Source organism: Melospiza melodia, chromosome 24 (assembly GCF_035770615.1).
Source record: "Melospiza melodia melodia isolate bMelMel2 chromosome 24, bMelMel2.pri, whole genome shotgun sequence".
NCBI lineage: Eukaryota > Metazoa > Chordata > Aves > Passeriformes > Passerellidae > Melospiza > Melospiza melodia.
This window is the reverse complement of record NC_086217.1, coordinates 12589358-12610547: the sequence shown is the minus strand read 5'-3', so window position 1 is coordinate 12610547 and position 21190 is coordinate 12589358. Positions and strand designations below refer to the sequence as shown.

At 61.9% G+C, this 21190-nt stretch overlaps 3 protein-coding genes across 4 annotated transcripts; all 3 read right to left on the bottom strand.

The window, feature by feature from the left end:
* Positions 1–381: 381 nt before the first annotated feature.
* On the bottom strand, positions 382–7059 carry SLC25A10 (solute carrier family 25 member 10). The gene is given in 13 exon segments (XM_063175506.1): positions 382–1387; positions 1839–1895; positions 2003–2080; positions 2288–2380; positions 2485–2555; positions 3021–3064; positions 3311–3352; positions 3689–3737; positions 3816–3924; positions 4009–4128; positions 6792–6907; positions 6910–7002; positions 7005–7059. Coding segments are annotated over 13 exon segments (1029 nt in total). The 3' UTR covers positions 382–1285.
* Positions 7060–7721: 662 nt separating this feature from the next.
* MRPL12 (mitochondrial ribosomal protein L12) lies at positions 7722–11093 on the bottom strand. Its single transcript, XM_063175507.1, has 4 exons — positions 10824–11093; positions 10629–10709; positions 10394–10531; positions 7722–8011 (listed from the first exon to the last, which is right to left on the bottom strand). Exons 1-4 carry the CDS (start codon positions 11091–11093, stop codon positions 7895–7897), a joined length of 606 nt encoding a protein of 201 aa, XP_063031577.1. The 3' UTR covers positions 7722–7894.
* Positions 11094–11707: 614 nt separating this feature from the next.
* On the bottom strand, positions 11708–21058 carry HGS (hepatocyte growth factor-regulated tyrosine kinase substrate). 2 transcript variants are annotated; one of them, XM_063175651.1, is made up of 21 exons: positions 20961–21058; positions 20547–20631; positions 20128–20203; positions 19630–19722; positions 17753–17876; positions 16838–16890; positions 16322–16390; positions 16006–16130; positions 15694–15772; positions 15509–15607; positions 15206–15301; positions 14845–14883; positions 14618–14761; positions 14279–14492; positions 13928–14100; positions 13669–13809; positions 13420–13591; positions 13209–13342; positions 12839–12955; positions 12597–12692; positions 11708–12506 (listed from the first exon to the last, which is right to left on the bottom strand). In XM_063175651.1, the coding sequence occupies exons 1-21, from the start codon at positions 20995–20997 to the stop codon at positions 12402–12404; spliced, it is 2271 nt and encodes a 756-aa protein (XP_063031721.1). In that variant the 5' UTR covers positions 20998–21058; the 3' UTR covers positions 11708–12401. The 2 variants fall into 2 exon arrangements, with proteins under 2 accessions (XP_063031721.1, XP_063031723.1); XM_063175653.1 differs by having other exon boundaries at positions 14279–14489.
* Between the last annotated feature and the right edge of the window lie 132 nt (positions 21059–21190).

Below are 21190 nucleotides of genomic sequence, written 5' to 3'. Positions count from 1 at the left end.
TGCTGCAGCTGGGCATAAGCCCAGAGTGGAGATGCCAGCCAGCATCATTAGGCCTCGTTAAGGTGACGAGCTTTCACTGCTCTGCTGTGCCAGTCTGCCGGAGCCCAATTAGTGGCACATCCAGGAGGCAGCTCCCGCAGGGGCGACGGGCGCCCTTGGCACAGCCCTGCCCTGGAGCTGCCGTCCAGCTGAGACCCGGCACAGCTCAGCCGGGGAGCCTGCCCACACGGCCAGGGGTGCTGGGCACAGAGCTCGGCACAGCACCAGGGCCAAGCCTTGCTGCCCTCTCTCAGCTCTGGGGGGCTCAGCTCCTGGCCCATGCCCCCAGCCATGAAAAGGAGTGCAGCATCTCTCCCTCCTAACAGGACAGCAGGCCCTGCGCCACCTTCACTCTTTATTATACAGCAAGGTCTCAGATATTCCAGTTCTTTGATTCCTTGGGGCCAGCTCACACAGGGGTGCCATAGCGGAGGGGCTGGTGCTCACAGCCCCCTCACACTGGGCAGAGTGGGGTGAGGGGCTGTGAGGAGTGGGGTCTGCCCAGCCCCAAGGTGAGAGGGGCTGCAGAGTGGTGGTGGGGACGCCCCCACAGAGAGCAGATCCAGTGTGGGGTGGGTGCAGTGTGGTAAGAGAGCACTGGGTCCCCAAGCAGGCATTGGCAGCCCTGCCAGAGCAAGGTCCTCTCCCCACCATCATTGGTATGAGGCACAATCCCTGAAGAGCCCAGCAGCCAGCGGTGCTGAGGAGCTTTGGCCAAGCAGGAGCAGAGGGTGGGAGGCCAGCAGCAGGGCAGGAGGTGCAAGCTGTGCTGGGGTTAGGGAGGAGCACGGGGGCTAAAGGCAGAGGGAGGACACGGCCTCACAGACCCTGCCCCAAGCCCCAGCCCACAGCTGCAGGGGCAGCAGCCCCACGGGCTCTGTGACAGAGCCTGGCCTCTGATCTCCCTACTCCCTGAGACAGCACAGTCCTGCTTCGGGGGCACATCAGGGACAAGGCTCGGGGGGGACAAGGACACAACTCAGAGCCAGTAGAGAAGTGGGAAGACAGAAATCCCCCCCAAAATCCCCCAAAGCAGTAATGCAGAGGTGGAGACGCTGAGAACAGGGGTGAGAGGAAGGGTGAGTTTGTGAGGGGAGGTTGGCCACAGGTGCTGGCAAGGCACAGGAGTAGAGTTGAGAGGAGGGGGAATGGCACTGGCCCCAGAGAGCAGAGAGGGGTTCTGGGATCTTGGGGGTGACCCACACGCTCACCCCCCTGGGGCAAGGCAGGGTCCAGTCCCCCAGACTCAGGTGGTCACTTTGATCCCAAAATATTTGCGCAGCTGCTCCAGGAACAGAAAGGTGAGAACAGTCTGAGGAACCAGCCGGACAGCAGCAGGAACGAAGCCCTGGAAGGGGACAGCAAGAAGGGGAAGAGTCAGTGTGTGCCTGCCACTGGTTGTCCCAGCAGCCCAAGCCTGGCAGCAGCACGAGTGGGCAGGCGTGGGTCAGCACGGGCCGGGCTGTGGAGCAGGCACTGTCACACCACAGCCACCACAGCGCACACAGGGCTCAGCACCACGTGCTGACCCCTCTGGCACCTGCACTGCTGCTTGGGAGCTCGACGGGTGCAGCAGGGCCACAGCTGCGGTGCCTGGCCCAGCCTGAATCCCACTGAGGCCAGGGCTTGCAACACCTCGGGGCCCAGCCTGGGCCGGGCAGACAAAGGCCTGAAGCAGGCAGCAGCTGGACTGCCACAGCAGAACCTGGAAGGTTCCCTGCCCCAGGACTGCTCTGGGCCACAGCCTCTGCTCCCAGCGCGGCCCAGCCTGCCCCACCCCTGCGCCCCCAGCCAGGTACCTTGTAGAAGGCAAGTGGTCCGAGCTTGGCGGTTTCCACGGCACAGTGAGCGACTCCCTGGAGAGAGAGGGTGAGAGATGAGCTGGGAGGGGCTGGGAGGCAGAAGCTGGCACGCGGAGATGGGGGGACAGGCAGCAGCACGGTGGGCAAGGTGGGCGACTCACCTGGTACTCCCCATGGGAGTTCATGAGGCGGGTCTTGAGCACATCCAGGGGCTGGCACAGGAATGTGGCACACAGGCCCTGCAGAGAGTCAGCCAAGTCAGGAGACCTCTGTGCCAGCAGCTGCTGTGGTCACTGCAGAGCCTCAGAGCCACCCTGGGACCTGGAGCCTCCTGGAGGCACTGTGCTGAGCCGAGCCCAGAGCAGCAGCTCTGGCAGCCCCAGCCTGACACCCTGACCCTGCTGCAGGCACACGCAGCACTGCCCCCAGCCCCCAGCCCCACTCACAGCGATGACGCTGGACAGGAAGTGAGTGAAGACATTGTCTGACAGAAATCCAGTAGCGAGAACCAGCTGCTTGGCCTGGTCATAACAGGAAAGCTGCAGAGACATGGTGAATCAGCGACATGCTCCCCGTTCCTCGTGCACCAGGGACCATCCTTGTCCCTATCCCAGTCCCCTACTGCCCAGCAGAGCTGCCCTACCTGTCCAACAGTGACAAGGGCCCCACGGATTGATGCCACTGATGCTCCTGAGAAGAGATTCTTCACGCCCTCTGTGGACAGACAGATTTGGATCAGCACGGTTCTCTGCCATCACTCAGACTCCATTACCCCGGGAGTCTCACATGCCCAGTGTGTGTCCACAACTCCGCACACAGCCCTGCTTGAAGCCCACCATAGCAAACAGGCTGAAGGAGTCCTTCAAAGCAGCATGACCTCGTCCCCGCCTCTGCTCATCCTCTGCTCCACCCTCCTGTGCTGCTCTGTTGCAGCTCCCAGCAGCTCACCCCTTCCCACCAGGTATGTGCAGGCTGCCAGGCCCTGGCAGACCTTGCCCAGCCCCTGCCCAGCCAGATGATGAGGAGATGCAGACCCTGCGCTCCCCTGAATGCCCCCCGCCCCAAGGGCATCCCCCGGCCCCTCTCCCTGCCCCGGCTGAGTGAACTTCCAGGGCGCCCTGACCCGGCACCTGCTAGGACACCGGAGCAGGCTCACCCACACGGCTGGCACTGCCTCACCTTCCCGGAAGACACGGTACATGCCATCCAGGGCATGGGAATAACTGGAAGGAGCGAGAGGGGAAGGGGTCAGGGCCCGAGGCTCCCCACACGGCGGCAGCCCCGCCGCTCCCCCGGGCACCGGCGGCCCCGCCCGGACCCCACCGAGCGCCCCCGGTGCGGCGCTCGGGCCCCGGTCCCGCCGGTGCGGTGCTGCCCCCCCGCGGCCGCGCGGACCCCGGCCCCCGTCCCGCCGGCCCCTCCAGGCCTCCCCGCTCGGCCCCGCGCCCCTCGCCCTGCCCCTCACTCACTTGCGCCGCTGATTTGGCGGCTGCTTCATGTCGTTCTGCATCCTGCAAGGCAGAGCACCGCAGGTGAGGGGGCAGCCGCTACCCCGCTGGCCCCTGCAGCACCGGGGACCCCAGCACAGGGCAGTGGTGTTGTGTCACCCATTAACAAAGGGCCAAGAAAGCTGCATTCAGTCCCACTCGCCCTGAGGGTCACACACGGCTGGGTGCTGTCACCAAAAGGCAGAACAGCTCTGGCCATCCTGGGCACAGAGCTCCCGGCCCACTGACCACGGGGCAGGCTGGCCAGGAGAGATGTCAGGAGAACCCCAGCATAGCCAGCACCCCAAATGCCGTCATGCACGGGGGGCCAAAAGCCCTGGTCGTGCAGACAGAACTGACCTGACGTTCACCATGTCTGCCGGGGTTCCCACAAGCCCGCCAGTGAAACCTGTGGCCAAAGAAGAGCTGGGTCAGGGCTTATCCATCCTGAGGGAGCCAGTGCCAAGGGCCCCAGTGCCTGGCTCACCTCCTGCTGCAGCCATGAGCACTTTCTGGTAGAAGGGGGGAGGCCCCTGGTTGCTCAGGCGATTCTTTGCGCTCTCATAGATGCCAAAGCGAGTCAAGGAATATGTCATCTGCATGGGGGACATGAGCGGCTGTGTGTGCACAGGGCAGCTCCCCACAGCAGCAGCGGGGGCTGCAGGGACTCCAGCTCTCACCTGCCGGCACAGCGAGGCGCTCAGCCCGTTGTAGAGCGCCAGGAAGCCGTCGGTGCGGATCACGTGCAACGCCATCCCCGTCATCCTCATCTTCACCTCCTGCTGCGTCTGCAGGTGCACCTGGGGCAGAGCGCCGCGCGTCAGCCCAGCGGGGCTGGGCAGGGACAGAGGGGCACGCAACAGGTGGGAATTGGAGCTGTGCCAGGACAGCAGCACTGGCACAGGAGCCAACTGCAAGACATGGACAGCCCCGAGCAGGCTGGCCCGGCCTGGCAGCGGAGGGGCGGAGGCAGAGAGGGAGGGAGGGAGGGAAGAGTGCCGAGGCTCCTGCCTGCAGCACCGCCCGGGCCCTGCCCTCACAGCCGCCCAAGGTGAAGGGTGCGCCTGCCCTTCCGGGCACCTCAGGGTGGAAGGTGTGGGTGTGTGGGTGTGCGCCCTGCAGTACATGAGTGAGCCCTGTGTGGGTTTGCTCGAGGGGATGCAGCTGGGCTGGTGAAATCACGGCCATGCAATGCAGCAGGCCTGCAGAGCCACTTCCCCTCCTCCTCAGTGCACCAAGAGAACCCCACAGCTGGCCAGGCGCCTTCCTGCCTGCAGCAGCCCAACGCTTCCCACCATCTCCAGGGGCAACGGTGACAGGCACAGGAGCTGGCTGGGACGGGGCAGCCGTGTGCGCTGATGCTGGAGCATGCTCTGAGCGCTGCGGAGACCACATGTGGGTCAAAGGCCCCAGGAGATAAGCAGAGCAAAGGGCTGCTGACAGGGGATCAGGCCACTACGGAAGCTGTGGCACAGCTGGGTCGTGTGACACTCTGCAGGATATTGGGAACAGCCACTGTCTCTCATATGAAGCAGCAGCAGGGGTGCAGGGGCCTGACTGCAATCCCCACAGGTGGATTTTGGACATCAGGGACCAGAGCTTGCGGCAGTTCACAGCCTGGAGCAGCTGAAGCGGGCAGGGCCATGTAGGGACAGAGTCCACTGCCTGCAGTCCCAGCTCTGCAGGAAGGGCAGGCAGGCATGGGACGGGCTGGCCAGGCTCTGGTCACCGCTGGTCGCTGCAGGGCCAGCAGCCCGTGGGCAGCCAGCAGCTGCACAGTTGGCCTAAGGGCACAAGCACTCTGTAGGTGAGCTGGCCAGGGCCTCTCACTGGGGCCAAAGTCCAGAGGTGCAATGAAGCGCCCTTCGTCCCCTGCCCTGCCAGAGCCTGAGGCCCCTTGTGCCTCCCCAGGCCTGGCACCAGCCCCTGCTGTGGGGGAACACATGGCCAAAGAAGGGTCTGTATTCAATAGTCAGTGTGATTATTGATCTGGCAAAAACAGCTGGCCAGGTTGTGCTGCTCGCACTGCAGGAATGCAGGGGCTGCTCATCCACACAGGACAGCACGGGGATGCAGCCCAAATGTCACAGCCATCACGCTGGCTCGGAGACAGACCTAGAGGCAGGTGCCAGACTTATTCCCTTTCTTAGCGCCTCGCCAGGCACCCCACACAAGCTCCCACGGGCTGGCAGCCACCTCCACTGGGCAGACACGGCCAGCTGGGCAAGGCAACAGGCCGAGCGCTGGGGAGGCGGCACTGCCCTGCCAGGCTGGCTCCTCTCCTGGGCCTGTGCCCGGAACATCTTCCCCTCTCTCCGTGGGGTGGGAAGGGGCCGTGTGTCCCAGCCTCACCCACAGGCATGGCCCTGGGAAGGGCAGGCCCTGTCCTGGGCTGCCTCCTCCCTCCCCCTTGCAGCCTGCTCCGCTGCCAGGCCCGTCGCCACTTGGCCGGCGCACAAGGCTCTGGGCAGCGCTGGCATTTGCCCCGCGTGTGGGTGCTGGCAGCGCAGGCTGCGCGCGGCGCCCTTTGTGCAGCAGCAGGCATGCCAGGTCATCTGCGGCGCCTAGGTGACATCTTGGCCGGAGGGCTCCGAGCCCAGTGGGCCAGCGTCCAGCACTGCCGTGTCCAGGCAGGGCCGCCCAGGGCACCCAGCACAGCTCCTGGAGCTGGCACCCCAAGCTCCCGGACCCCTCAGCCACACACCCACCCATTACCCTGACCAGGGTCTTTTGTGACCCCTCAGCCGTGTCCCTGCACAGCCACGAGTCAGCTCCTCAGAGCAGCAGCTGTTTCCCCAGACCTCTACAGCTGTTCTCCAGCTCCCTCCGTTGCTCTGGGACCCTCACAGCCACTCCCGGTGCCTTCACAACCCTTCCAGAACCCCAGAGCAGCTCCCCATCCTCTCGAAGTAGCTCTGGGACCCTCACAGCCGCACCCCCGCAGCCAGGTGGCTCAGAACCGGTCCCGCAGCCGCTCCGGGACGCTCAGACCCGCTCCCCGTCCCGTCCCGGCCGCTGCCCCCGCTGCAGCCCAGTCCCCTACGGCCGCTCCCGGGACCCTCGGAGCGCCTCCCCGTCCCCTTACAGCCACTTCCAGCGCCCCAAAGCCGCTGCAGGACGCTCGGAACGCCTCCCCGCTCCACCGCAGACCCCCCAGAACCCCTACAGCCAGTCCCAACTCCCCCAACCTCCTCCCCAGCCTCTCACACCCTCTCCGGGACCCTCACGACCAACACCCGCCCGCAAGCCCTAACCGATACCTGTCCCCATAACCGCCCCCCAGCGCTCACCGATACCTGCCCCCATAACCGTCCCCTCACGCCACCGCCCCCGTAACCGCCTCGCCATCCTCTCAGAGCCCCCCCAGCCACCGCAGCCATTGCCAGCCTCTCACACTGCCCGCCGTGCCCCCCGACGGGCTCCCCGCGCCGCCGGGGCCGCCCCGGGCCGTGTCCCCCCTCACCTTCAGCAGATCCAGGGGGTGCGTGCAGCAGGCGGCCCCGGACGACGCGAGGCCGCCGAAGTACCAGCGCGAAACGCGCTGCTCCGCCATGGGCGCCGCTGCTGCCACAAGCCAGCCCTCACCGGGACAAGGCCACGCCCCCTTCCGTTAAGCCACGCCCTCTCCCGGTACCGGAAGGGGGTGGGGCGGGCCCGGGGCTCGCATCCCCGAGCTGCGGCGAACGCGGCAGCCGCAGGCTCCGGAATCCTCGCTCCCACCCCGCACGCATCCCCATTTCCAGCCCGGGGAAGGCCCTTCCCGGCCACCATTAAGGGATTAATTAATGGGGAGCTGAAGCCACCAGCCAGAGTGAAGAGGGGCGGGAGGCACGGGTACACAGGGCAGCGTTCCAGCGTGCACACACTGAGCGCAGGGACAGTCACAGCTCCAGAATACACCTTCCCACCCCGCACGCATCTCCACAACCTGTGGGAGTGTGTTCTTCTCGTAAATAACTAACAGAGAGGTGAGGCATCAGCAAGAGGCAGTGTGAGGAGGTGGGCGATGCGCTGGTACACGCTTCCAGTACCTGAAGGGAGCCTACAAGAAAGATGGAGAGAGACTTTTTACAAGAGCGTGTCGTGACAGGACAAGGGGGAATGGCTTCAAACTCAGAGTAGGTTTAGATTAGATATTAGAAATAAGTTTTGGCTGTGAGGGTGGTGAGGCCCTGGCACAGGCTGCTGTGAAGAGAAGCTGTGGCCGCCCCATCCCTGGAAGTGTTCAAGGCCAGGCTGGACAGGGCTTGGAGCAACCTCACCTGGTGGAAGGTGTTCCTGCCCATAGCAAGGGGCTGGAATGAGATGATCTTTCAAGGTCACTTCCACCCTAAACCATTCTGATTCCATGACATGGGGAGCACGGGGACAATCAGCACTTGAGAAAGATGAATCATTGTACAGGTTTTTTTGGGTATTTATAAGGTAGAGTTCATGGTGATGGCAGAAGCAGCAGCTCTGCCCAACCGTACAGCATTCTCTGGGACAGTGCTCCCACTGTGCACTCGGAAAGGTCCAGAGCCCGGCCGGGGCAGCAGCTGCAGCACCAGTCCCTCCACGGCGAGCCTACTCCAGAACAACAGTCCCTCCTGCTGCCTCCAGCGCTGCTTTGATCTTCTCTGCTTCCTCCTTGGAGGCGTTGGCCTTGATCTCCTGCGGAAGGGACTCCACCAGCTTCTTTGCCTGCGAGAGGGACAAAGTACAGGCTTGTAAACAGGCTTTCACTAACTGGATTACTGGATTTAGAGCCATGATCCTGACCTCTGCTTAAGCCAACCGTGGAAGCTCAGTGACCAGCACAAACCCTGAGACTTGCACTTGAACTGCGGCACATCCCACAGAAGGCAGCTAACCCTGGCTGCCAGTGGTGACACACCTGCTGGGAAACCTTTCCTTGAATCCTTGCACAGGTGCTGCTGGTGTGCAGGCCACCCTGAGAGGAGGGGGTGCAGCAGAGCCCCTGCAGTGCCCTGCTGGGCAGCATCCGCCGGGCTGGCTCTGCTCAGGACCGTGTTTTGGTTCACATTCTTGTGCCAGCAGGAGAGGAGGCCACTGCAGGGAGTGGACACAGCTCCAGCACAGACTACTCGGCAACACAGTACTCTGACATTTCAGGGACTTTTAAAGCAGAACTACTGGTACTAAGCAGCACTGCGATGCTTAAGGCAAGCTGCAAAACTGCTGAGCTAATTTAAAGAATTTACTGCAGTGCTGCTATAGAGAAGGAAGTGAGCCCAGGGGGGACAAGCCCCTGCTGCTCTTACACACAGCAGCTCTCTGCCACAGCACTGCAGGTGTTCAGCACCCACTGGACTGGCCACTGTGCTGGCAGGAAGGTTTTGTCCCTTTACTTCCTGCTGGGTTCAATGCCTCTGTATCTGTGGTGGAAGAAAAATGCTTTTTTTGCTGGGGTTGGAAGGCACAGATGTGCGAGCAGTGGGCTGGTGGGGCAAGAATGCCTTTGCTCACCAGGACAGGATTTGGACAGGAGCCTGGACACACTCCCTGTGATGAGCACAGGCAACACAACACAGGTTATTAATTTCTGAACTCTGCTCAGGAAGGTGTGACTCCATTCTAAAGCAGCCCCAGTCCAGAGAGGCAGATGGTCCTGGTGTTCAGTGGGAAGAGGAGCAGAGCCCAAGCCAAGTGGAACCCGTGCAGCAGCAGCAATGGGGCAGAGCAGCAGCTCCCAGTGCAGCCAGAGCCCAGGGCTGGTGGTGACAGGGTAAGCATCTGCTGGGCAGCTCCCAGTGAGCTTCCTGGGATGCAGCCAGCCCTGCTCCCGAGTGTGCTGGTCACACACCTGTCTCATCACACAGTTATTGCCACAGGACTGATGTTTGGGTCCCAGCAGTGCCCAAGGTAAGCACTGCCTGTGCTTCCCTCCATAACACCAGCAGCCCTACAGACTATGGGCAGATCCACCCGAAAACCTCATTAAAACACCTTGACTGGATGGCAGCAAAATTTACAATAAAAGGGCTTTGGCTCCTCTTTGAACAGAGTCCCTGCAGGTAGAACCTCCACAGCTGTTTGTGTTGTGTGTGTGCTTCACCAGTGTGCTGGGCCTGGGTACATCACACTTGAGTTTAGCTGCAATAACTGGCACCACCAACAGCTCATGCAGCAGGTGCCACGTGCAAAGCCAGGCTCACTGGGCATCAGCTCTCCAGTTAATTATCTGTTGATTGAGTCCTTTACAGGGTTTGGTATTTTCATGTTTGCTTGGGGCCAATAACAGATGAACAACTTCCAGGATAACTTCCTGACAGTCAGGAAATTATTCCCACAAGACAGCCAAACTTGTACCTGTGCCACTGACTCTCTGCTGGCTTTGCAATGCAGCAACAAGAATGGATCACAAGATTATCTGCAAACACTTCTGCTCTCCTGGGTTACAGCAGGAGCAGATATTGCAATACTCAACACTGCAGCTGGAATACTGGAAGTGCTACTATTGACCCCAAGACATGAAAGCACCACCCTGGAGATGTGCAGCACATTACATGCTTCAGCAGTAGCAGCTTCATCACCCAACATGCTGAGCCCACATCCAAGGTCAAGGGCTGAGCTCAGACACTGCCCAGGGCTGAGGCCCGACTCCTCCAAGGAAAGAAGTATCACCACCTATAAAATGAAGGGCCCTGAAAAGAGCTGGAAGCCTGGACTGCAAGAAGTGTGAATTACAGAGGCTCATTTAACTTCAGAAATACATTGACTTTGGGAAAGGCAAGCCAAACCCAGCTGTAGCAAGAAATGCTGACTAGTCCTGAGCTCTGCAGGAAAGCTCATGCACGGCAGCTCTCAGGTTTGGAGAAGTGGAGGCTGGCATGGACATCTCTGAGTCCTTTGCTCTGAGCCTCCTCCTTATCCCCCTGTTCTGACAACGGAAAATGCCAGATGAAGGAGCTACCAAACGCTGCTCCGCACGTCTCCCTGCACTGAGATGCACACAGGCAGCCTGTGCTTCTGAATGCACACATCCAGGCTCCCCTTTGAATAGAGAGCCAAGGCTGCTGGACCTGGGGGCAAAACCCCAGAGCTGGGGCAGCACCTCCTCACCTGCACCAGGTTCACTCCGGGCACGAAGTTCTTCACCTCCTTGATCAGCTTCACCTTGTCAGCGGCTTTAAACTCGGTCAGCCGGACGGTGAAATGAGTTTTCTCCTTCTTGAGCGGGACCACCTCCTCCTCCTCCTCCTGGAAGCAGCCGGAGCGCGGTGAAGCCCCGCGGCCGAGCCCCCCGGCCGAGCCCGCCCCGCGGCCCCCGCGGCCCCGCTCCCGCCCCTCCCGGTACCTGCGGAGCCGCCTGGGCGGGCAGCAGGGAGGCGGCGGCGGCCGCGGGCATCACCCCCACGTCCGGGATCTTCAGCGTCTCCTACGGGAAGAGCGAGCGGCGGCACCAGCTGCCGGTCAGGCGGCGCACGCGGCCGGGCCGAGCCGAGCCGAGCCGGGTCAGGCCGGGCCGAGCGGGGCCGGGTCCCGCACCCACCTTGAGCAGCGCGTTGAGATCGGCCACCTCCAGCAGCGTCAGCCCCGCGATGTCCCGCACCAGCTGCCGCACCTTGGGCGAGTACTCCTTGGCGGCCGTGTCCAGCGGCGCCCCGGCCAGCGCCTCCGAGCGCCGCGCTGGGCCGGTGCCGAGCGCCCGCAGCCCGGCGGGGGCCCCGCGGCGCGGCGGCGGCGGCCGGAGCGGCAGCGGGAGCAGCGGGGGCCGCGGGAGCAGCGCCCGGCGGGCGGCGGGCAGCGCGGCGGGCAGCATGGCGGCCCGAGGACACCGAGCGCTCCGCCCTGCCCGCGCTCCCGGCGGCCCCGCGCGCCGCTCCCAGCCAATAGCGACACAGCGCCCGAAAAGCGGTGCGCCATGGGAGATGTAGGCCAAAGCGGGCCGATGGGACCGCAACGGCCGCCGTGATAAATCCATTACTATTTATCATTTCTAAATGGGATAGAAAAAATTCCATGTCTGAAGGAACAGAAAGTGCTTCCTCTCTGGAACGTTTGGAAGGAGAACTGGTTATATTTCTACACTGCACAGCATGGTTAACAGTAAACCTGAAGCATAATGAATGCAAATTAAAAGCAACAAGAATAGTCAGAAAACCTTGTCATTTTACCTTTTTGACCTTCACTAAGTGTAGTAACACATTCTAATGCTCCATGAAGCTTAATAATTTAGGACTATGCATGTACAGCACAGATACATTCCAGACATTGTAGGGAGGAAATTTCAGTGGCCAGAGCTCAGATTGACCTGCAGCTGGCCGGTGCTGCGGGTGAGGTCTGACGGGAGCTGCTGCCCTCGGAGCTGCTGCCAGCCCGCGGCAAACACTGCCCCGTTCGTTCGCGGGGAGATGCCCAGCACAGGAGCCGCGGTTCGTTCCAACACTTTATTGTCACCGGTAGCGCTCGGTCTCCGCCGGGACGGGCGGGATAGGACAGGCCGGGCCAGCGCGGGGCCCGGGCCGTGAGGGAGCGGGGCGCGGCGGGGACGGTGCAGGGCTGGAGGCTGCGCCCCTGGGGCCGTGCCACAGCCCCGGGACAAGGACAGGGCAGGGCGGGAGCGCTCGGGGCCTGTGCCACAGCCCCGGGACAGATGGGGCAGGGGCCCGAGCCCCAGCCCCAGGACAAGGACAGGGGCAGGCTGGCACCGGGGCCGGGCAGGTGCCCGTGCCACAGCGCCGGGACAGACGGGGCAGGGCTGGCACTGGGGCCGGGCAGGGCTGGAGGCTGCACCCTCGGGCCCGCGCCACAGCGCCGGGACAGACGGGCAGGGCTGGCACCGGCGCTGGGCAGGGGCCCGTGCCACAGGCCCGGGACAAGGACAGGGCAGGCCGAGCTCCCGCCCGGCCCCGGGGCCGCCGCTGCCGAGGGCGGGTGGGTGAGCCAGGGCTGCTGCCCCAGCTGCAGGGCGTGGGGCTGCCCCCCTGCCCCTTGGTCCCCAAAGCCGGCAGCAGGAGCCTCGGGCCCCACCGCCCCTGGGGCACGGGCCAGGGGGCAGCGCGAGTAGTCGAAGTACAGAGTGATTTCGGATGAAGAGTAGTGTTACACCGGAGCCCTGTGTCTGCCATCAGTCAAACGAGATGAGCTGGGCCTCCCCGCTGCCCGGGGGCTGCTGCCCGGGGGCAGGCGCTGCCGGGGGCTGCTGCTGGGGGGGACCCCCAGCTGGGGCCACCTGCAGCAGAGGAAACACCTTTGTCAGTGTGTGCCTTCGTTAGCACACGTGCCCCACCGTGTCCTGACCCTCAGGGCTGGTGGCACTCACCTGTTGGTAGAGGGGCTGCTGCCCGGGCAGGTAGGACTGCTGGGCCGGCAGGCTGCTCAGAGCTGTGTCCTGGCCCGGCAGGGCAGACATAAGACCCTATGGGAATGAGGGGGTGGCTGTTAGAGGGGCTGGGGTCCATGCAGCACCCACAGGGCAGTGGTGGGTGACTGCCCCCAGGATGGGTCCATGGGCTGGAGCCCAGCCATGCCCTGTCCCCCCACGCCCAAGCAGGGAGTGCTCACCTGCATGCTGTAGGGCTGGTAGCCCATGGAGACAGACTGGCTGCCCATGTAGCCCATGGTGCCCGACTGGGGTGCCTGGGAGATGGCTGGGATGCTCTGTGACTGTGAGGCTGCAGTCTGTGGGGAGAGGCTGGTGAGAGGTGGCACAGACAGCAATGGCTCACTTCTCCGGACAAGGCCCTTGAGCCCAGAACTGGATCTCACTCCAGCCCACTTCCACAGCAAGAGCAGCAGATGTGGAGATCTGGAACCAATCAGCCTGTCCTCCCTCCTGCTCAGAGATCTCGTTGCTGAGTTTGGGTACGTTGCCCAGCCCCACCAAACCCCCCAGCCCGTCCCAGCTGGCTGCAGGCCATGCTGCCTCACTTGCCTGGTAGCCCTGCGTGGGTGTGGGCTGGTAGGATGAATATGCAGGGGTGGTGGTGGGCACCGCTGGCCCCTGCTGAGGCCCCTGCCCGCTGCTGGCACCCGCCTGGTACATGTAGGCATTCACCATGCTGGGATCTGGGGGGAGAGAGCAGAGGTTGGAGAAACCACCCTGGGCTCTCCCCTACCCCCAGAGGCTGAGCTGCCCGACGTACCAGTGCCGGGCATGGCAGCGTAGGGCCCGGTTCCGCCTTGTGCAGCCTGGTTCATGTACACACTGTGCATGGGAGAGCCCTCCACAGAGCCAGCTGGGCTGAACGTGCCAGGGAAGCTGGTGGGCCCAGAGGGCTGGTAGATGACCCCGCTGGCTGCGGGCATGGCCTGGAGCTGGTGGGAGAAGGAAAGCCAGGTTAAAGCTGCAGCCCCTGGAACCTGGCAGGGGGAGCCTTGCCCAGCAGCTGTACCTGGGCATAAGGCAGGGAGAAAGCTGGCATCTGGGCTCTCATCTGGATAGTCTGCTTCTGCTGCTCCAGGCGCAGCTGCCTCTCCTTCTCCTGCTCCTGCAGCCTCTGGATGGCCAGCTGACGCTGCATCTCCAGGTACTCCTGTGGGAACAGGGCTGGGTGGTGAGAGGCACCACACCACACGCCCCTGCCAGCAGGGCACCATCCCTGCCCGCCCTGGGCTGCCCTGCAATGCCCTGGACGTGCTCCCCTGCCTCACCTGCTTCTTCTGCCTCATGATCTCCAGCTTCTGTGCCAGCTGGATCTGGCGCTGGCGCTCTGCCTCCTCCGCGGCACGGCGCAGCTTCTCCTGGTGCTCCTCCCGCAGCGCGTTCAGGGCCCCGCGCGCGTCGCGGATCTGGGCCAGCTTGTCCTGCAGGCCCTCATAGTACACTGGGGAGGGAAGGGACAGCCTCAGGAACAGGGGCCAGCGCGCTCGGGCTGCCCCTGCACTGCACAGCAGCCCCTCTCCAGTGAGCCTGTGCCACGGGAGTGCTGAGCCCTGACACCGGGGAAGCCCCGGCTGCCGCCCACTCGCGCCCAGCCCGCAGCTCCCCCAGCCCCCACGCACGCCTGCGCTCGTCCAGCTGGTTGAGCAGCTCCAGCAGCTGCGGGTGCATGTTGTTGATGGACTGGAAGAGGGACAACACGGCAGAGTCGTTGGTGATGCTGCGGCCTCGCATGTGGTTGCTCTTCATGCGGTTGACGAACGTGGTGACCGCGTTCTGCAGTGCCTTCAGGAATTGCTCGTGGTTCTCCTCGGACTCACCGTTCTGGTACTGCTGCTGGAAGGAAGGATGGGGCAGCCAGTCAGCTGTGACCTCCCAGTGCCAAGAGCCAGCAGAGCCCAAGAGTCGGGTGCTTCTTGCCCCTCGGTGGGTGCCAGACGCAGGCCCAGGCCCCCCCTTACCTCAACCACCCCAAGAGGGGCAGGGTGGGCATCCCCAGGCTGCACAGCAGGCTCTGTCAGGGACAGGGGTGCTGACGGTGTGGGGCTCTTGCGAACCTCCTCCTGCTTCTTCTCCCAGTAGTTGCGGTTCAGGTACCGAGCCAGCTGCCAGGGAGAGAAGGAAGATGAGTATCACTGCCTTGCAGGAGCAAGCCTGTGCTGCAGACTAGCAGGGCCAGGATCCTTACCTCTGGGTCAATGTCCTCGGCCAAGGGAGCAGAGGAATTCTGGAAAGAGACAAATGGAGAAAGCCAGTTCAGCAAAACCAGAGATCCCCAGGTCTCACCCAGGTGCTCAGCTCAGAGCTGGCCATGTATGACCATCAGTGCTGAGCCTCAAAGGGGACACAAGCTGGGAGGCAGTGGAGGCACCTCAGTCCTGGCTTAGAACACACCTTCTTGCTCAAAACAGAGTGAACAAGCAAGGGGTTGAACGGGACAAATATTTTCCCTCAGTATGGGGATTCAACTGGACACAATTGGGGCAGACTTGGGCTCAGGAAGGGGCCTGTGTCCAGGACTTCACGTGCAGGAGCTGCCAGGGACGTACCACGGGTGGGGAGTAGAGTGTGCTGACTGGGGGAGCCGAGGACGTGACAGGAGTGGGCTCAGCCTTGGGATACATGGAGTAGGTTGTTTTCTGCCTCTGCAAAAGAGAAAATTGCCAACTCAGAGAGAACCCAGGCTGCTCCAAACCAACCACAACACAGCCCGTGCCAGGCCCTGCTTTCACCCTCCCACTCCACAGGCTTTGAGCCTTGCTCACACCAGGACATGTCCAGAGATCTGTTATGGCTCAGCACAGCTGGGCTGAAGAACACCAACCCCTCCCAGACCCCAGGAGCCAACAAACCATTCTCTCCTTCTCCTCAGCCTCTGACTGAGACAAGGCAATAGCCAGCTGGAGCTCCTCTTCCTCCTGCAGAGCTGTCTCATCACGCTTTGGAGGCAGCTGCAAGTGGAAAGATAAGGAGGTGGTCAGTAATGGGATCAACAAACAGGTCAGGATCACCAGATCACCTATGGGGAGCTGCTCACCTGGGACTGCTGAGAGAGGGGGCTGGTCAGGTACTCAGGGGGCAGTTCGGAGGTGGCAGCAGCTTTACCCTCAGTTTTCCTGTAGTGACAAGTGATAGTATGGACTGAAAGCTCCCTTCTCTGCACCAGAGCCCAGCTCTGCACCATGTTCCAGCAGCAAAGCCCACTCCCAGGAAGGAAGAGGGCCCAGCCCAGCCTGCACAGCCTGGGCAGCCCCCTTTGTGCTCTGCAGGGAGCTAGTTCCACACCACGCTTCCCTCCTCAATGTCCCAGGTGTCTCAGGCAAAGAAACCCACCACGAAGGGTACTGACTTGTTGAGATGCTCGTAGCAGGGCTCACAGACTCTCACTTCTTTCTCAATCCCAAACTTGGGGATGGTGGAATACTTGGAGGAGCATTTTCCACAGAAGATCTGCCCGCAGGCCCGGCAGTGGTGCTGTGAAGGGCAGGAGACGTGAGTGTGGCGGCAAGACACTCCTTCTCCCTTAGCCAACATCAGACACTCATTTCCCTGCCAGCAGCCGGGAAATGTGGCCTGACCCAGCACACTTCACACAGCAAGTCCTGCAGGGAGTCCTGCAAGCGCCAAGGGCTGTGCAGAGCAGGGAGCCCAGGAGCAGCACCCACCTTGCGCGTCACGACGCCAAACTGCACTCGGCACCTGTGGCACTCCTCTGCATCCACCCAGTCTGGAGCCTGCAGAGGCCAAGGGAAATGGAGTCAGGAGGGAGGAGTGCATCAGCACCGGCCCTTTCAGGAGCTCTGATGGCAACAGGGCTCTCTCATGTCTTGTGGGGAGACTGGAGGCATCTGCAGCTCAACAGGAAATATTAATCCCCAGTTATCTCCTCTTGTGTTCCTCAGAGACTGTGATGTTTTCCCAGCCAGTACAAGATTTACTAGGAAACTGTCTGCACAGCAATCACTTCAGCAATGCCCTGCTGCCATGTCCAGCCTGCCAAGCTGCTGCAAGGCCAGTGAGCAGGAGGAATGATGGCTCTGACTCCCTGTCCTGGCCAGTTCTCCCAGCGAGGTCGCCAATCCGCACAAAACGGAGGAATGTGAGACCTGCAGGTTTGCAGGAGGGGATGGGAAAGGGATGGGATGTGTGTCCCACAGCTGCTCCCCCACCACAGAGCTCACCCTCTCTGCAGCGAACATGGCGTCGCTCTCCTTGAACTCCGGGAAGACGTGCCCTGCAGGAGGAGAATGGAGAGAAAAGGGAGCCCATTGCGAGAGGAATCCTCTGGCACAGGGAGGCCACGTGCCTGTAAGCTCGTGCTACAGGTGCCAGCTCAGCACCACCTCTTGTCTTGACCAGCACCTCCCTGTGACACACCAGGAGCAGGCTCCCCTCAGCCATGCTCTGAGGACAGTCCCCAACTGTTTCCCTTGCACACCCACAAGGGACATCACAGGCCTCTGGATAAGGCTTATTTATTTCTCAGTACTTTGAACCGAGGGGGATAAAAAGCACACTGGATGGGCAGGCAGGGCTGTGAGCTCAAGGGCTTCAAGGGCCAGAGCTTGGCAACACCAGCTCAGGATGCTGGACTGACCCTCCCATCTTGTGCCACTGCCTTCTGGGGCACAGAAGGAAGCAGAGGCAGCAGCACGTCCCTGCCCCAGAAGTGAACACTGCTGTCCTGGACAGAAGGGAAAATGCCACACCAACAGTGTCAGCAAGTGGGACCATGCTGGGAGCAGGAACAAAAGCCTGTGAGGAAGGAACTGCCCCACAGCAAATCCCTCCCAGAGGACACAATGACTTGCTGCCAGTCTCCCCAAGAACAGTTGCAGCTCCTGCTTTTCAGGTCTCCCTGCCAGCCCTGAAGGCTGGGCTGGAGGCCTAGAGCAAGGCTGCCCTGGTCCATTGCACTGTGCCGTGTCTGCAGCAAGGTTTGGTCATCCTGAAGGGTTTGTTGGGTATTGGGAACCAAGGAAGAGCTCAGTGTTGAAAGTCCAGATTTTGCTCACACCAGGCACTGAACTGTCAAGGCTCCTGCAGGGCAGAGCTGCTTGACCAGGTGTCCCCTCACCTGTGGCCACAGTCCTCACCTTCAACCTTCATGATCTGGTAGGTGTCCTGCACCACCTTGTACTTGGGCTCGTTGCGGAAGGCGTGAGCCCAGGCCTGGATGAGGTACAGGATCTTACTGCGGACACTCGTCTCCACTTGCCTCTGCACAGGAAGGGAGGGAGGAGAAAAAACCTCTCAGAAAATGCCCCTGAAACCCAAAGGATGGTGTGAACCCCCTAAGGAGAAGCCAGAAATACCACTCAGGAAAGAGAGACTTTAGAGTCCTCAGGAGAGGTAAGAGCTGTCAGAAACTTGCAGCAAGGACAATGCACAGCACAAAGAGCCCCTTCAGCTGCCCCACTGTCCCCTCCAGCACAAAGAACACAATGTCCTTGTGCAGCACGGACTGAACAGAGCTGTGGCCTTGATGCTCAGAGCAAGTGCCAGCACCCCCTCAGCAGAGCCCCCCATCCCACACTCAGAACTCGGTGGGAGCCCCAGCTGGCCAGGACAGCAGAGCCCACCCTGTCCACCCCTGACAGCGCTGGGGGTGCCTGCAGGCTGCCAGCACCGCCACCCCAGGAGAACTCAGAGCCATCTCAGGATGTGACAAAGTGAGGACAGCTGGCACGGCTGCCCTTTGGAGGCAGGGCAACTGCACCACACTTCGGGGAACTGGAGGAAAGTTGGCAAGCCTGTTCTGACCTCAGCCAGCCTCAGGGCTGCCGTGTCATCAGCTGCCCAAATGATCACATCCACATGACTGGCTCTTCCAGAAATCCCCAGGAAGCACAGCAGCACTGTCGAGCTCTGATTTTAGCCAAGACCTCAGCCCACACAGCATCACTTACTGACAATTCTTGGAGCTCCAACTTCTAGGACATTTGGAAAAATCCTGCATTCCATTTTTGTCACAGCCCTGAACCTCATCAGAACTTGGAGTGTTTTACCAGCATTGAGTGTTCACAAGCAGCAAAGCTCCAAGTGTGGAAGGAGAATGGGACAGTTGTGAAACTCCTGAGGCAGGCAAGGACTGAGAGAACCACAAAATCCCTGGATGTGATTAGATCTCCTCAGCCCTTTGAGCAGCTGTGCTACCACACCTGGCTGTCATGCTATGGCAGTGCTCCTGCCTCAGGAGGAGATCCTGCAGGGAGACTGAGTCAGCCCTAACAGGAAGGTGACACATGGCTCACAGAGCTCGGTCTCCAAGGATCTGGGTCACCTGTTTGTTTATTTCTGGTGGAAGACAGAAGTACAATGCTAATGAGCTCTTGCCTGGGCATTGCTGTTCTGAGCTGGGAGCTGGAGACAGGGGTTCTCATTTCCACTTCACTAAAGGAATTCCCCAGTCCAAGGACACATGAAGCTCCAGCAGGTATCAGACTGGTGACAGCTTGTAACAACAACTCATCAGTGCCAGCAGCCATGGTCACATCCTGAACAACTCCAGTGACATGGCCGTGACACAGAGGCAGCTCCAGCTGGTTTTTCCTTTGTTGCTTAACCTGCCTATGTGTCTCACACTGTTCCATGAGAGGGAATTCACCTTGCCACTGCCCAGGTCCTTGGTACAGGTGCCTGGCCATCACCTGTTTTCCTTTGCTGTTCCCACCCAAGTGTTGCATCCAGGAGCATTTACCATGGAATGGCCCAGGCCCCCACAGCACATTCCTGCCATTTCACAGCGCAGGCAAACCTCTGCTCCCACCACATCTCCTCCTCCCAGAAGCCCTCCTCACTGCCTACACTCATCCTTTCACAGCACACGATAATCTGCTCTTTTCTGAAGTGCATTTCCAGTTTCCCTTCTGCTCCTTACCCAAAGAGGACACAAGAGAGGACACATACATTTCTTCCTGTTGCTGCTGCTTTTCCATAGGAAAGAAACTGACAGTAAAATAAATCAATTTACCTTGAGTATTTCCTTCAGCTCCTCCATGGTCTGTTTATTGGCCACCTCGTCATGGACTGTTTGGCCACAGTTTTTAACCACCGACTCCATGACCTGCAAGGGCCAAGACAACATCAGCCCACAGCTTCCTGCCTCCCCTGCAACCTGTGGGGGTCCCAGCACACACTGCAGGCTGAACAGGGGGCAGTATTTAAACTGTGAGCTGTGCTGGGGCCATGCCAATCCACTCCCTGCACTGGGAGCCAGCTGCCCTTCGCCTCCCTGGGGGCTGGGGGCCTTGTGCTCTGTGGAACCAACCCCGGGGGGAGCAGCCCAAGCCTCAGCTCTGCCTGTTCCAAAGCCAAGATGGAGCTAAAGCATGAAGGCCCTGGCCTGATCACCCCAAAACCTCAGTGCCAGAGCCGGGAAGAGGCTGGCTCCACGCTGGGCTGCAGGGAGCTGTGCAGCCTGAAGGCAGTGGTGGGAAGCCCCTGCCTGCTCCCAGCCAGGTGCAGTTACCTCCAGCGCGTACAGGGCCACGTGGGGATTCTTGTCATTCACCTTCTTCTTGATGGCGTTGACGGCGTATTTCGCCCTGGGCAGGGGAAGAGGGGACACGTTCTCAGGGTGATCCCACCTGCTGCTGACAGCCACCAATCCCCACCGTGCCACAAAGGGCACAGCGAGCTCAGGGGTGTGTGATTCACTGAGTGAAACTGGCAAGGAATAAGCACACTCCAGCTTGAGTTTCCCTAAGAATTTCAGGCCAGGGGTAATGTGCAGCTGCCAGGCTCTGGGAAGCACATCAGGGTGTGCCGTACAGCCCCTGTGATGCTCTCACGGAAGGGTACGATGAGATGCGTGTTACAGGTCCGAGACCCTGGCAGGGTGTCTGTGCTTCCCCGCGCAGCCGGCAGAGCCGTGCCCGCAGCACTTACTGCGTGTCGCCCTGGCGGATCATGTCGCAGATCTGCAGGATGGATTCCCAGTCTGTCTCCAGCAGGAGCTGGCTCGTGGCCTTATCTGCAGCGAACAAACCCGGTGCCGCCGTGAGCCGCGCTGCTCCCGCGGCTCCGCTCCGCCACCGCCGCTCCCGGAGGCTGCGGGCGTGGCGCCGCCCCGAGGCTCGGGGTAAACAAACCCCGATGGCTCCGGGACAGCACCGACCCTCCCGGTACAGGCACCCCAGCGCTCGGTGACCTCCCGGGCGGCACCGGGCTGCGGCACCGCCACCCGGCCCGGTCGGCCCGGCTGTGCCCCGGGCCCGCCCGCTCTCGGGGCCGAGCGCTGCGGACCCCGACCCGCTTCCCTTCCCGTCCCGTCCCGTCCCGCCGAGGGACCCGCGCCGGTACCGAGGAGCCGCTCGAAGGTGCCGCCGCCGCGCCCCATGGTGTCCGCCCGCCGCCGGCCCGGCCCGCTCGCTCCAGGCCCGGTCCGGTCCGGTCCGTTCCCCGCCCCGCCGCGGCTCTTCCGCTTCCGGCTTCCGCCGGGCGGGGCCGCTTCCGCCGGGGCGGGGCCGGTGCGCGGGGCGGCTCCGCCATGGCCGCGGGCCGCTCCCCGCCCACCTTCCTGCTGCTGGGGG

Coding starts and splice junctions, on each gene's coding strand:
- MRPL12 (XM_063175507.1), bottom strand. CDS start 11,093: ATGCTGCCCGCCGCGCTGCCCGCCGCCCGCCGGGCGCTGCTCCCGCGG. Junction 10,532..10,628: donor CCGCCCAGGCGGCTCCGCAG/GTACCGGGAGGG, acceptor GGCTGCTTCCAG/GAGGAGGAGGAGGAGGTGGT. Junction 8,012..10,393: donor CCGGAGTGAACCTGGTGCAG/GTGAGGAGGTGC, acceptor TCCCTCTCGCAG/GCAAAGAAGCTGGTGGAGTC.
- HGS (XM_063175651.1), bottom strand. CDS start 20,997: ATGGGGCGCGGCGGCGGCACCTTCGAGCGGCTCCTCG. Junction 19,723..20,127: donor TGGCCCTGTACGCGCTGGAG/GTAACTGCACCT, acceptor TGGCCCTTGCAG/GTCATGGAGTCGGTGGTTAA. Junction 15,773..16,005: donor TGCTACGAGCATCTCAACAA/GTCAGTACCCTT, acceptor TTGTCACTACAG/GAAAACTGAGGGTAAAGCTG.